This window comes from Hydractinia symbiolongicarpus, chromosome 12 (assembly GCF_029227915.1).
Source record: "Hydractinia symbiolongicarpus strain clone_291-10 chromosome 12, HSymV2.1, whole genome shotgun sequence".
Taxonomy (NCBI): Eukaryota; Metazoa; Cnidaria; class Hydrozoa; order Anthoathecata; family Hydractiniidae; genus Hydractinia; species Hydractinia symbiolongicarpus.
In genome coordinates, this window is record NC_079886.1 from 24,585,193 (window position 1) to 24,599,518 (window position 14,326).

The 14,326-nt window shown below is 32.9% G+C and overlaps 2 protein-coding genes across 2 annotated transcripts; one reads left to right on the plus strand and one right to left on the minus strand.

Moving 5' to 3' along the window:
• Positions 1-616: 616 nt before the first annotated feature.
• Positions 617-12,165, minus strand: LOC130621955 (histone acetyltransferase KAT2A-like). The gene is made up of 19 exons (XM_057437339.1): positions 11,854-12,165; positions 8,640-8,990; positions 7,960-8,141; positions 6,759-6,950; positions 5,890-6,075; positions 5,664-5,686; positions 5,495-5,581; positions 5,103-5,176; positions 4,595-4,803; positions 3,905-4,031; positions 3,542-3,652; positions 3,345-3,425; positions 3,147-3,209; positions 2,559-2,673; positions 2,050-2,083; positions 1,626-1,692; positions 1,234-1,318; positions 954-1,163; positions 617-877 (listed from the first exon to the last, which is right to left on the minus strand). Exons 1-19 carry the CDS (start codon positions 12,085-12,087, stop codon positions 861-863), a joined length of 2,448 nt encoding a protein of 815 aa, XP_057293322.1. The 5' UTR covers positions 12,088-12,165; the 3' UTR covers positions 617-860.
• A 21-nt stretch (positions 12,166-12,186) lies between these two features.
• On the plus strand, positions 12,187-12,848 carry LOC130621956 (low molecular weight phosphotyrosine protein phosphatase-like). The gene has a single exon (XM_057437340.1). The coding sequence runs from the start codon at positions 12,291-12,293 to the stop codon at positions 12,780-12,782; it is 492 nt and encodes a 163-aa protein (XP_057293323.1). The 5' UTR covers positions 12,187-12,290; the 3' UTR covers positions 12,783-12,848.
• The last annotated feature ends 1,478 nt before the right edge of the window (positions 12,849-14,326 follow it).

A 14,326-nucleotide genomic window follows, 5' to 3' on the forward strand; every position in this document is an offset into this window, starting at 1 on the left:
CATGATTTATAAAATAAGTGTGACGAAAGTTTAAAAATATTACAACTTATCTGTTCACTTATTGCCATTGCATAATATAGATATTATCCAGGCAAAAGCTATTTAGGGAAACTCTAGATAAGGCGGGTGATAACTTACGAATTAAGAAAACACCACACAGTTTTAGAGTACAGGTCCACTTGATATGAAATTATTGGAGTAACACAAGACAAATCCGTTCTTACTTACTACTTTATTTTATTTCTCAAGTTCCAAACTTATCGTACGTTCTCTCTCACTCTCTCTCTGTGCCATTTTCCTTACGTATTATTTACAGCGTTTTGAGAATCACTTTTCTCTTCAAAAAGTTCAAACTTCAAAAAAGACGTCAGAAATACAATGTTGTTTAACTTACGGCAGAGATAATCGATACTTGCAATTGCAAATTAAAAAAAAAATGAGAAAATGGTACAAGTATATTGGGACGATTGTCTCTTACTAAATCATTTAAAGGGTACAAAACGCGGGTCTTAATTTATAAAATACAAAAAAATCTCACTTTAATTTAAGAAGCATTCAGGCTGAATTCAAAAAGCATTTCATTTCATCAGCATTTCTTATAAAAAAACACTACGTCTTGTATGAATGATTTAAATTTATATGAAGTACACAAGTGGTAGATAATTACACAATGTTCTATAAATAGCTATCTGCAACGCAGTTTCGTGACACTGCTTTTTCGTGTCTATCTATATTTGTCTTCGTATGTCTTCTTTGTATTCTCGACGAATTTAGTAATTCGATTTTCTTATAGACATGCCAAAGCGAAGTTGTCGGTTTTCTTAGCGAAGTTGTCGGTTTTCTTAGCATATTGTCGCTGATTACGTCATATTCTCAACTGCAAGACATATGTAGTGAAATATAGTAAAATGTAAACAAATAAAAAACGAACAAAATGTTATTTAAAATTTTACCTTTAATTTTCTTCTCTTTTCCATGTCCAGCATAAAATTCCTTTAATTTACTGAGAAAAAATCGCTCTACAACGCCAGCACATCGATAATACTCCGTGTCCGGTCCGTTATACGTACGACAGTTTGCAAATATACGCGACATGTCAGCGACAAAAAGCTTCTTTGTCGAGTAGTAACAACTTTTTAAGCGATCTTCCATCGTTTGTAAATCTAAAAAATATATTTAGTTTTCATTTTTTTCCATAAAAAGTTCAACGTCAAGCGTATTCGATGTTTTTACCCATTGGATATTTGATAATGTCGTAATAATCGGGAACTTCCGTTCGACCAACCGGTTTTAAGAATGGCCAAGCACTCGCATGATTCTAAACAGTTTAAATGAATCCCTTAAGTAAACACGCAAATAAAATAAAAAATAAAAATGATAAAATAATGATGTAAGCAAAAATAATGACGTCAGCATTAACTTTTTGATTTCAGATCACTTCTTTAATCTTGTTAGTAGGTGCTATGTAAAGTTTTATAGTCATAGCGTTTGTCTTTTCCTAATTCTATAGGGTTGGCAAGATTACCCTCACACTTTGAAAAATGACACCCAAAATACCCTCTCATCTCTGTTATCGTTCGACAATTGCTACAAAATATCAAAATAAACATTCTTGTCTAACTTACCTGCACAGCTGTAAGAACATTCGAGAGCGCCTCTTGATGTGCACTAGGTTCCAGTTCAAAATCATGACTAAAAATAACAAACAAACAGACATTTATGATCATGTCGGATTTTCAATTCGACAAAAAATTCGTCAGTTTGTCGAAGTTAATAATACAACAGAGCCCCCTATGTACGCCCTAAGTTCTCATATCACATGCCAATAACCATAAGGTTTTTGTTAGAGAAGAAGCTTGCAAAAGAAACGTTTGCACCAATTAGAGAGTTCGGACAGACGAATAGTATTCAAATGTAGATAGGAAAAACATGGTATCATAATATAGAGGAGATGTTAGCAAATGAGGTATTTGTGTATAGCACCCTGACTTTGCTACAAGGCCTTTAAAATCTTTTTAATGATGAGCATAAAAAAAAAATCTGGCTTACCTTCCTTTCTGTAGTTGTTTCCATCCAGTCTCTTCTACAACAAAAATTACACTTTGATTTTAAAAAACTCGTACTTGAAACTGAAGAATGTACTTATTTCGTTATTACAAAGAATTTTAAAGAAAAGCTTCAAGCTTTTTAACGAGAAAACGTTCACCGTAATTTTATTTCAAATATTTGTTAAAAAATTAAGTTTCGGTGAAAAATAGACATATTTGTTCAAATACATATGGTTTTTGAAGTTGTAGTTTTGTTTGGTTTATAAAATACTAAATAGGAAATTTGGATATTTCTAGACAACCCATGGTTGATTCCACTTAACAACATTATTCTTTTCTTCAGACTACGAATATTTTGATATACTGTTTCAATTTCATTATACGCAAAAGTCAATTGGCTGAATGTTTATATTTTACTTATCCCAAAAAATTTATAAATGTGAAAGGAGGGTTTGAGGAAAAATTCAAAAATTAACAATCATGAAATGAAGAATTGAAAATACAACTTACCAATACCAGGAATACTAGAAATGGGAATTTCTCGGACACCGTCTTTAAAACACGTTAACCCAGGGTGAACACGTCGTATCTGTTCTTGTTTCATTTTAATCAGTTGTCGCACGATCTAAAAATACACAAAGCGAAATATTTCACATGTGACAGACAGAAAGTTATATCTTTGTAACAAAAGGAGAAAACATTGATAACCACAAGTTAAACAGTGGAATACGCAATGGAAACTCCCCGAAATTATGTCCCTTGGTGTGCTGCAACAAACATTTGACAGAAAATAAAATACATAACAATCCTCGCTAAAAATTAAATAAAGTTTGAAATTTTAAAATTATACTGTATATAAGTATAACCCGCTACATGATGTATATATCCGACCTCTATTTGAAACAGAGGCTCGTTTCGAGTTCAAAAAATAAAAAGCGTTTGACCGTAACATTAATACCAGCAAATCAAGACAGGCACGCTATTTAGCTGAAAAAAAAATTAAAATAGAAAATTTAAAAAAAACATGAAATTCAGAAAGGGTGTTCTTTCACATTTTACGTGTATTCGGCTTTCAAACTTCATTGCAAATAAAAATACCTCTTTCTGTTTTTTGATAACCAAAGAAAAATCTCGATATGGTATTTTTTCGTTTAATGGACACTAAAAAAAGAAGAGAAACCATTCTTTATCAACAAAGTCAAAAAGCGACAGTTGAAAATAATAAGCATGTTTGTCCAAATGAAGTTTGCTACGAAAGAACTGAAAGTCTGTCGTGGATTACACCAACAAACTTACATGCATCAAGGTGGCGCCTTCGTAATCTTTTATATAGCCGATATAATCGCTTTTCTGAATTTTTATATCTTTTGAAAATCCCTGGTGAAAAAATATAATAATCGACAATACAAACATAAGAGATCATGTGTATACCACGTGCATACCACGTGCATACCACGTGCATAAATAAGAATAAAAAAAATCTTAATCTGTACCTGTTTTTTAAAGTAACCAATCGCGTACTCATCAGCATAGGTGAGAAAGTTTAAGATGCCATGTTTTGTATGATAATCTTTCAAGTGGTTCATCATGTGTGTACCGTAACCCTTGTTGAATGAGAAGACAAAAAATTGGAAGAGATGAGAATGCTCTCTACACACAAACGAGATAAAGAGAACGTTCCACGCATGCTGCGAGACAAGAATAAATGACAGCTTCTTGCATTTTCCACGAATCTTATTTAAAGTAACTAAATTTCAAAACGAGAATTAACTTGATTTGATTCCATAGTTGGAGTAATGGTCCGACCGGAAAAACAAAAAAAAATTGCAAGCGGATAACCCGGAAACGATACTTACCTTTACTTGCTCGTTCGAAGAAACAGCACAGAACACGATCTCTGTAAAATTTTGTGTTGGAAACATGCGGAAACATATTCCACCTATAGGTCGGCCATCTTTAATTAAAACCAAAGTACGATGCTTACTACGACAAAAAGTATGTAATATTAAAAAACGGACATCTTTTCCCCTGGTCCAAAGGTTAAAAGCACATTATCGTATTCTCTCTATTAACGCCCACTCTCTATTTAACGCCCCTCTTCAATAAACGCCCACCCTAAATCATCAAAAACCGTATTAAACGACCCCTATTTATTTAACTCCTCTATCTAATTAACGCCCATCCAATATTTTATGTAAAGGGGGCGTTCATTAGAATTTTACTTTTAAATCAAAAAGACAATATTTGGACGTAAATAAAAAATTAGGTGTGATAATTCAATCGGCACTGAGTGAAATAAAATCTATTACTTGAAAGTTTTATTGGCTTTTAATAAACGCCCACTCTCTAATTAACGCCCACTTTAAAATCTCAAAAATTAATTAAACGCCCAGGCCGTCAAATAGAGAGAATACGGTATCCTTACTTTATCTGGTAAATTAACGAGATATACACTACAGAACTGAATGCGCTCGCTTATTTGAAATGTGACGCTTTTGAGGTTCAGAAATAATACTAAAAACTTAAAAAAAGACATTTTCACTTACGGATCAAACACAAGTCTGGTAATATATTCTTTCGGCATTCTAGGCAACTGATAAGAGAAAACATTTTGCAAACCAATCAACCAAATCGTGGTTTGTCTCGATGGCTTCTTTGAAAGTGAATTGCCAATAACATGAAATTCGATTAATCCACGCCTCTCCTCACTACGAGCTGATTCGTCGCGTGCAGTCTGAGAAGGATACAAACCACCCTACGAAATATACAAACACATGTTTGGTTAGCGTTTGAGTTGAAGTACAAATATCAATTTCCACCTAATTATGAACACTGGTTAAGGGTGTTATTTGGAGGGTGATATTTGTCGCCATTTTAAATTAATCTCAATCCCATTTATATAGCACATGCTCCTAATTGAACATTTCCATGTAACAGGCGCTAGCACCCGGAAAGAATTACCTAATTTCAGGTCAAACAGCTAGAGAAAGATCTCTATAAAGTGGACATCTGTATAACAGTGTCTGCTTTAGAAAAGTCCATTAAATTGAATACCTGCGGTCCGAGCATTTTAGAAGGGTCTGTTATGGTTTCCATTATTTGTGCTAAGATTTCCATATCAACATCTCCTGCAAAAAAAAAAAGATTATGTACGATATGCTATTGGAAGTCTGCTTTCTTTAAAATCTTCCATCTCTAATGTATTTGGCAAAATCTAACGAATATCACTTTTAATTTTTGTTTTTAATTTTTTTCCTTTTTTGATTTTTACAGGCTATAAAATATCTTACTGAGCTGAGGCAGTATAAGGATTATCATTTTTTGTTTCAGTGGCCCCCAGTAAAAATGATCCACTGACTATAGGTTTTGTGATTTTTTGGGCTAGCCATTTTAAATATTTATGATTATCTATGGCGTAAGTAAAATTTATTCGTGCTCAAACCAACCTGTAGGTAGTATTTTGAATTTCTTCTTGTCTGGCGGTGCTTCAACAGCAGTATCAGTTGATAAATGACGGCGTTTCAAGTTCACATCTAATTAAAAGCAAAAGAAAGAAAATTTGCACCAAAAACATAGTACGCATCTAGAAGAATCATAAAATAAAAGGGTTCGCACCTGTGTTGTTTGTGCCAGCAAGCCTTAAAAAGGAAAAAACTTTTTAACACAGCTAATTAAGTGTCCTCCTGTTAGACAGATTTAAACCAGTAAATAAGATATTGTACGCTAATCAGGTGTCCGCTAATTAGTTACCTCCAGATTTCAGTTTAGATTGATATGATCATTCTAGACCTGCCTAAATACACTGGCATAGTAAACGCACTAAATTTATAGAGAAGTATACCTTGTATCAGATATATTATTCCAAGTAGTAAAGGTATTTCCAGTTTCACTGGTTGAAGATTCTGTTGAAGAGATTGGCGTCGTAGAAAAAGAAGTGTCTGGAACCGATGGTGGTGGAGGGATAAAATCATCTGTCCATATAACTGACTGCTGGGAGAAAATTTCTTCTTCGAACAAAGACAGGAAACTAAAATGTATGTGATGATGTTACATCAAAAGAGATTTTAAAGAAAGCATAACAGAGATAGCTTACTACCGCACTATACACCTTTTTGTAAAGTGAGAATTAAACCGAAAAACAAAGAGTTTATCAGAAAAGTTATATTGTTTTTGGATGATAGTGCCTTAAGCAAAATAATAGCTAAACAATGATTATTTTGGTTACAATGTCCCTATTATGCATTTAAAGATAATTATATTTGATAGTATTATTTTCTCATTGTGCTTGTTTTTCCTTATTGTTCCCTTAGTCTATCTTGTGCATTTTGTTTCCAATTTGAGCTTAATTCCCTCTAAAGCAACTTTATTTGTTCGCCACAAGCATTTCCTGCGATTTTATAGATTTCATTTTTATCATTACTATCATTTAAACTAGGCGGAAGAAACACTTTGTATTTTGATGGATGCCAAAAAACATATGTTTAATAATAACAATAATATCTCATTTGTTGAGACCACAGGTAATACATACAGTATATCTGTTAATTCATGCAAATGAAAATTTAATGACGATTTAATGATTTCAGGTAATTGTATTTCATTTTCTTTGCTTTTATAATTAGCTTAAAGACAAAATACACACAGATAGACAAAAAGTCAAGAACTTCAAGGACTGAAAGAGAGTTATTAGTACAGTGTAAAAATGATTACCGTGGAAAGTGAGACAATACTTTTGCTCTTGTATCAGGCGGGAGCTTATCCTTTTCAGCAGAGAATTTATCTAACAGCTGTTGCTTCATTAAACTAAACACAGACTTTAAAAAACCTTGACCAAATATACTTGTGACATCATATTTTTGCAAGCTGTCACAAAACAATGGTACGTGACAGTAACACAACCACCTATAAATACAAAAACACAGAAGTTACTATATATATTTATACATAGTAACATATATAATATATAACATCTTGGTAACGTATAGCACATGTCAGCAAGACATCTAAACTTCCTAAAGTCACAAAGCACCAAATTAAAGATATTGTTTGAAAAATTAGCTTCTACAATAAAAAATTTTTTAATAGAAAGCAGGAGACATAACGTGCTAATTAGCAATACGTGTAGAACTACTTAGTCAAGCTCATGCAATTATTTTAGTACCAACTCCTTCCAGGTCAAAAATAAACTTAAAATTACATTGGCATTAAAAATGACATCACACATGTCGATAATTGACAAATCTTATAGCGTTCACTACAAATGCTTATTTTATTTAGCTACTTATATTTGGCAAACCTGCAGAATAAATTGCTTAAGTGGTTTGGAAAATTCAAACCCTGCCAAAAAATATATTACCACTCCTTTGTCTATTTAAAGTCCCCCAATAACAGTTAGGTAGTCAAAAAGTTGATTATCTGTTTTCCCTAAAAACCTTAAAAACAAAATGCGCAGTACATTTATTCATATAAAATGCAATGTGTTAAAAAAAGGCCACAGTTTTAAATTGTTTTCTTTTAAAATGGGAGTAAAAAATGTCCTTTTTTAATACTTTAAATACTACTTAGACACTGAGTGTATAAACAACGAAAAAGTAACATAACAAATGATTCAAATAAAAAATACTGGCAAATTTATTTTGGAACAATTGACAAACAGGTAACTAATTTTTTAAGAGTGTAATGGAAGGTGATCAAAAATAGAAAAAACACGCCGTTTGAGCATATTAATTAACAAAACGCGCTCAAAAAAGGTTAGGGTGTACGCTCACGCAAAACAGATGGTCTTTGACCTAATAGGGTGAAAGTATGCTTTTTAAGTGAAAGTGAAACTACTTGAAACAAGTTGTACCTCTATGGCCAATTCCTTTTTTACTCCCACAAACCTACATACAAAAACGACACAGCCAAATACCTTGTATAGTCTACTTTATATGCTGAAATGTCATCTTGCTGTGTTCTCTTTTTACGTGCTGTAGGGGTTTCTAATTTCCAATGGTTTAAACAGCGCAAAAAAATTCGAGCAAGTTCGTGCATTATTTGATATTCAGGTTGCAATTGAGTTCCAAATTTGTGTTGGACAAAATTCTTTACACTCTGAAAGAAAAAAAAGGCAATTCAGCCAAATTGCGCATGAAAAGGTTTCCAATTTCTTAATTTCAGCTTCAAAGAAGAATAAAAAATACACATAAAAATAGACAGGTTAAATAATTATGCAGAGATGTGTAAGCTTGTGACAAATAAATCAATCTCAAATAAATCAAAGTGCTTAATTTGCACAATAACATGTGTTTGTGTCATTGTAACAAATTATTGAGCAACTGAAGTTGGAATCCTGCCTTGGAATTCATGGAATTGTTCATGAAATTCACTAGAATCTAAAATCTCTAAACGTTCCACACAACCTAACACCGTGTATTATTTTGCAAATCAGTTATGGACATTAGTTGGAAACACACCTTTCCTTGCACATTATATGACCTAAGGCAAATTTGATTTTTTGAGGCAGAACTAAAGCTTGATGATTTGAGATAAGAGCAGCATTTGGATACCCAACATTATTTCAACTTTAAATTATCACCTTACTGTACTTACTTTTTCTATGCTTGGCTTTTCAAAAGGAGGTTTTCCTAATGGACCTTCAACGGATGGTTTACTGTTCTGTAAAATACACTTGCGTAAAAGTTTGAACAAATAAAAATAAACTTGTTTATTATCGGCATCTGGTTCTTTGTGAACACACATGAAGAGGTTTTCGACATCAACAACCATTGACAATAAGTAGTTTACTTCATCATCCGATTCATCAGTCAAATGAGAAACATGATTGTCTATTGAGTGTTGACAATTTCGACAGTTGGTTGATAGAGGAATATTTACTTGAGCATCTGCACGCTTCTGAGGTGTTGGATTTTTCCATCCATTGCATGTACATAATGAATCAAACTAAAAACATTAATAAAACAGTTACAAGGCTTGCTGAAAGATACTGCACATAAAATTAAAATGTACTAAACTAGGACAATTATTCAGAAATATTATATATAATATCATATAATAAAGTTGCTATACATATTTTTTTTTCTGTCAGAAAGTGCCTGTTGTTTCGTAAACAAAAGTTGTCTACCATCATTTGGAAGATTGTATCCATTTTAAAAGACCTCAAAACACATTTTGCTTTTTTTGAAATTTTAGTGTCAAAATTTAGAGATTGTTTCCAAAAATGTATACAAAAAATGTCAAAAAAAGAGAATAACTCTGAAATCGAGATAATATTTTATGAACACAAGCTCTTAATTGTTGTCCTAAAATAACACAGAATGGAGTTTTAAGAGTAAAACCAAATAGTGTAGACGCATACAAAAAGAAAAATATCATTTACACAGACAAAACTAGTAAGTAAAAAATTAATTTGCTTAGTCGATTGGGTTGAAATTTGCTATAATTGAATTGTAAAAGAAAAAAACTCCTTCTGTTTTGCCATACTAGTTGCTAAACAAAAAAGTTTATCTCCCCAAAATAGCTACAATCTCCCAAATGAGATCTATGCTTGTTTGGAAAAGACCTAAGATCTTTAACAAATGCCAAACCAGTCAGCTCATCAAGCTTAGCAATTATGAATACAAGGACAGAACTTCCCAAGGCATCTCTAATACACCCAGGGGTCAAACTAAGAAACTCAACATACAGAGATTTCCTTGCAGAACCTTCTTTTATTTGGATATTCAGGTTACATGTTCTCCAACAAGAGCCTCATATATACCACATTTAAAGAACATTGTGAATATCTAAAAAATTTCTCTTCCTTCGTCCAACTTACAACCACAAGGCAGAATTAGAAATACAAAATTATAAACTTCTTAGAAAAGACAAGGACCATGTGAGACCAAAGTTCGGACAATCAAGTGAATGTGTCACTCTTTTACATTCATGACAATATCCCATCTTTTTTCAAACCTTTGCCTGAGTCCTTGATTTTTTAAAAAAAAATTAATATATATTGTGCATTATATTAAATAAATAACTAATCTCATCCGCACATCAGTCATCTACCTCAAGGCTACCCACTGGTAGAAAAAAATTGACTATTTAATTACAAGATTTAATGAATAAACGATCAAAAAGGAGCAGGAATTTGTTTTTCTTAACTAATATTTTCTCTATTTCAGATTTTAATTATTTAAAAGGTAAGTTTTTAACTTGATTTCTTTTATCATTGTGGCCTGTTCTTTATATTTCTTGCCTGTGATTATAAGTACGCATGTGAATTGTTTTACAGATGCAAAATCAAAACAACTAGGTCAAGCTGCAACTCATCTTATATAATAATACGGAGTGTTTGTGACGATCATAGTGGATATCGTTATTTTTCTTTGATGTTGCCTAAATTTTCTTTCAAGTTCCCCAAAAAAGTATGTCTTAAATTTAAATTTTAGGATGTTACGGCGCGATGTCAATAACACTACTTTAACATCAATATCCTATATTAAATTAAGAAAGCCATTACAGTGCACTTAAAACTTTTTAGGCTAAATAACATGGAAACAAGGTGGTGACGTCAATGAATTTTTACCGCATGGGTAACTAGAACCACCTAGAACCAATATGGGTAATTTTTGCAAACCTGGGTTCCTGAATCCGTTTCGGAATGGACGGGTTGACGACGTCATCAAAAAACCTTCAAACCCTAATATTTCTGCAACCGCTAATCAACAGTACATGATCCTATACATTCTCTTAATCAGTGTGTCAAGATCTATTCGATGAAGGCAACATGTGTACAAATTCCCCTGGGTCATTGCTGACGTCAGCAAAATTTTTAATCCCTGATATCTCCTTAGGTGTTCATCAAGAACATATATCGTGTCATTATTTTGACAAGCCTTTCAACCTCCACACATTACAGACAAATAATAAACAAATTTCACAAATTTTCTAATCTGCACTGCACTACTGACGTCTGCAAAACATCTAAAACAACTTTTTTATTGACCTTTTGCCTAAGTGGATTTCACAGGCTTTATCAACTAGCCTATGTACATTTACCATGGTTTATACATGTAGCTAGCCATTTTTAACTGATAACCATTCACATGTTAACAATGCTTGCAACATTTGATATTTGGTTATTTGTCCAGCAGTTTATGTTGTTATGTTTAGGCCACCCTCAAAAAAATAATTGGTTAGCGTCACCCGACCAACTCATTTTGAAAGGCGAGAGTCGAGTCGGGGAGTAGGAAAATTTGTAAATAATAAACCAAACAGTCTACAAACAATCTTCAACACACAACAAAATCCACCATTTACCTTTTCAGCGGTCCTCCGAATTACGGTTGTTACGTCCGAATGTTATTTCGATAGGGGACTGCGCTGCGCTACTCAGTGCTATATTTTCCCGCTCGCATTTATACCGCAATACAAGCAAAAACCATGGGAACAACATTGACTGACAAAAATTGAACCTAAAACAGAAGCTAAAAATACAGCTGGCGTAGCTACATTTAAAACAAAATATGGCTGCAAAATATAGTATTTTTGTAATTTATTGAGAAAAATTTTTATCCAACCGACCAACAGACCGACTCACTTTTTTATAATTAGAAATGACACTAACCAAACATATTTTCAACGGTGGCCTTATGTTCAGCTATGATTTTTTCCTGTGACAGCAATGCAAAGCATTCCCCAATAATTTGTTTTGGTTCGCAGACATAAAGAAAATCAAAGCTTAGATTACCTTATTATCGACCATTCTCCTGAAAACTTGCTAGTGAAATTAAGAACTTTAAAAGTATTTTAAATATCTCACCTTACAAGAAGAATATACAGCTAGCTTTTCCAACTTCTTTTGCCTTGGATAAGCTTTAACTTGGTTTTTCTTTTGTGTTATTCTTTGAATATTGGCTGGTCTGCTTAACTCTCCAGGTGTAATTTGAGATGCCTTTTTTGGAGCTTGTTGTTGGGATTCCTCTATTGTGGTCGAACTTTCTGATTTTTCTTTTAATGTCTCTGATTGATCATGATGATGATTTAAAGCAGCCATTTTTTTCGAATGTTGTGATTGTTTCTCGATTTTTCAGATTTTTATTATTGCTACTTAACCAGGAACAGTGAACCAATCAAGGCGAGATATCAATGTTTACGGACCCACATTGAAGCAGAAATTCTTTAATTGCATGAGGTTACGCGTTCTGCCGCATCTTTCCTTTAATTGTAAAACTAAATTTCGTTAGCTACCTCCTAATTATGGCTACATCACCTGACAAGTCTGTATTATTTGTCTGTTTGGGTAATATATGCCGTTCAACAATGGCAGAAGGTATTCTTCACAATTTAGTGAAATCCAGGGCAGACCATTCGGAATGGCAAGTTGATAGCTGTGGAACTGCATCATACCATACTGGAGAGCAACCTGACAATCGGACTATTGTCACTTTACAGAAACATGGAATTGTAAACTTTAAACATAAGGCAAGAAAAATTAGAAAGTCTGATTTCACAAATTTTAAATGGATTTTTGTGATGGATTTAGAAAATCTTAAAGATGTTGAAGGGATAAAACCAGATTCAAGCAAGAGCAAAGTAATGTTGCTGCGGCAGTATGATCCAGAAAAGGATTGTGAGAAACCAATAGTGATTGATGCATATTATCATGATGATTCATATTTTGAATTATGTTATGAACAATGCCTCAGAAGTCTCAAAGCATTTTTACAGAAGGAAGTTACAGAGTGCTAAAATTCATTTGTCAGTAACATCAATATTTGTACCTATTAGTTCAAGTATATACATCACGTAAAACAATTTGTTATTAGTCACAAAATGTACCAGCTTTGTTTCTCAGTTGACCTATTGTAATGTCTTTGTCTTTGTGCATTTTTATTTAAGGTGGGAAAGTTCTCTTTTTAAGTTGCATCTTTTATATTTTTCGTCCACTGAAAATTAAACTCCAGGGGTTCGCGAATGAAGAAATTTGGAAAAGATTGCGAGATATTTTTCGCCAATGAAGAAAGCCGCACATTTTCGCGAGATAAACTTTCGCGAACAAGGATTTTTCAGTTAGAAAAAACTTTATAAAAAATGTAATAATTTTTTTTTCTTGAAATAAGATTTCTAAGTATTTTGTGTGTTTTGGTAAAAAATGATAAAATAGCTTACTGGATAAACTTTCGCGAATGAAGAAATTCGGAAAATTTCGCGAGATTAACTTTCGCGAATGAAGAAACCCGCACATTTTCGCGAAAATGGCCAAAAAAATTGCGATTTCGCGAAAGGTTCTCTCGCGAAAGTTTCTCCAATTAAAGTAGTTAACGAAAGGCCATAAGGAATAAAGCCAGATGCGAAGACAAATTGGTCTGAGAATCTTTGTAACCAACCAATCACAAACCAACCAATCGATGCTTCAACACTTAGCTGCACAAACGTGTGTAGCTTTCTTCTTTTTCATCGTCATTGTATTCCTGTGTTCTACATTCTGTCTTCAATCTTGAACTAAAAAGACCAACTATACTATTTGAAATATCTTTATTTTATTAACTGTACACTGTACGGCCCCTTAAGTTAGCTGTTTAAGAGGATATCTTCTAATTCTACCCATCTATCTGTATTCCAATACAAAGCACATTACTATTTGACTGTATATTGGGTGCAGCCATCAAGTTCAGTTACCACTATTACTTAAGTTATTTCTAGCTTGCGTCAGAAGTAAAACTAATGACTTCTTAGGCATAAAACACTTCTGAAGGGGTTGATAAAGTAGTCAAAAGTTAGAAAAGAACAATTGCGGAACTTGCACTAAAAGGATCAAAGTTTACTCAGCAAAACATCAAAACCTTAAAAAGATACAAAAAAGACACGACATTGCCACACTAGAATTTCTGTCAAAAGAAAAGTATACTGATCCAAACAAAGAATACCTGATCGATAAATTGTGTCAAAAAATCAAGAACTCTTTTCCTGATATTTATCTGATTTGCAGAGTGTCATACTTCTACAATTGATGATAAACCACTACTAAAATGTGGATCTTGTGAACAATAAGTTTATCGTCCATATTATCTAAAACTTGTTAAAAACATAAAACTTGCTGACAAAAACGATATTATGTAAGATATTCTCTTCAAGGTCGTGCAGATATCTTTAACATTGTACACAATTGGTCACCAAACAATGTTGATGACAATTCCATTTCAAACAAGATGAAACCTCAAAAAACTGCGTCAATGTCTTGTTAAGCAGTTATCAAACCAAACGCAAAGAAGGCTACCTGCTTTACCTTTACC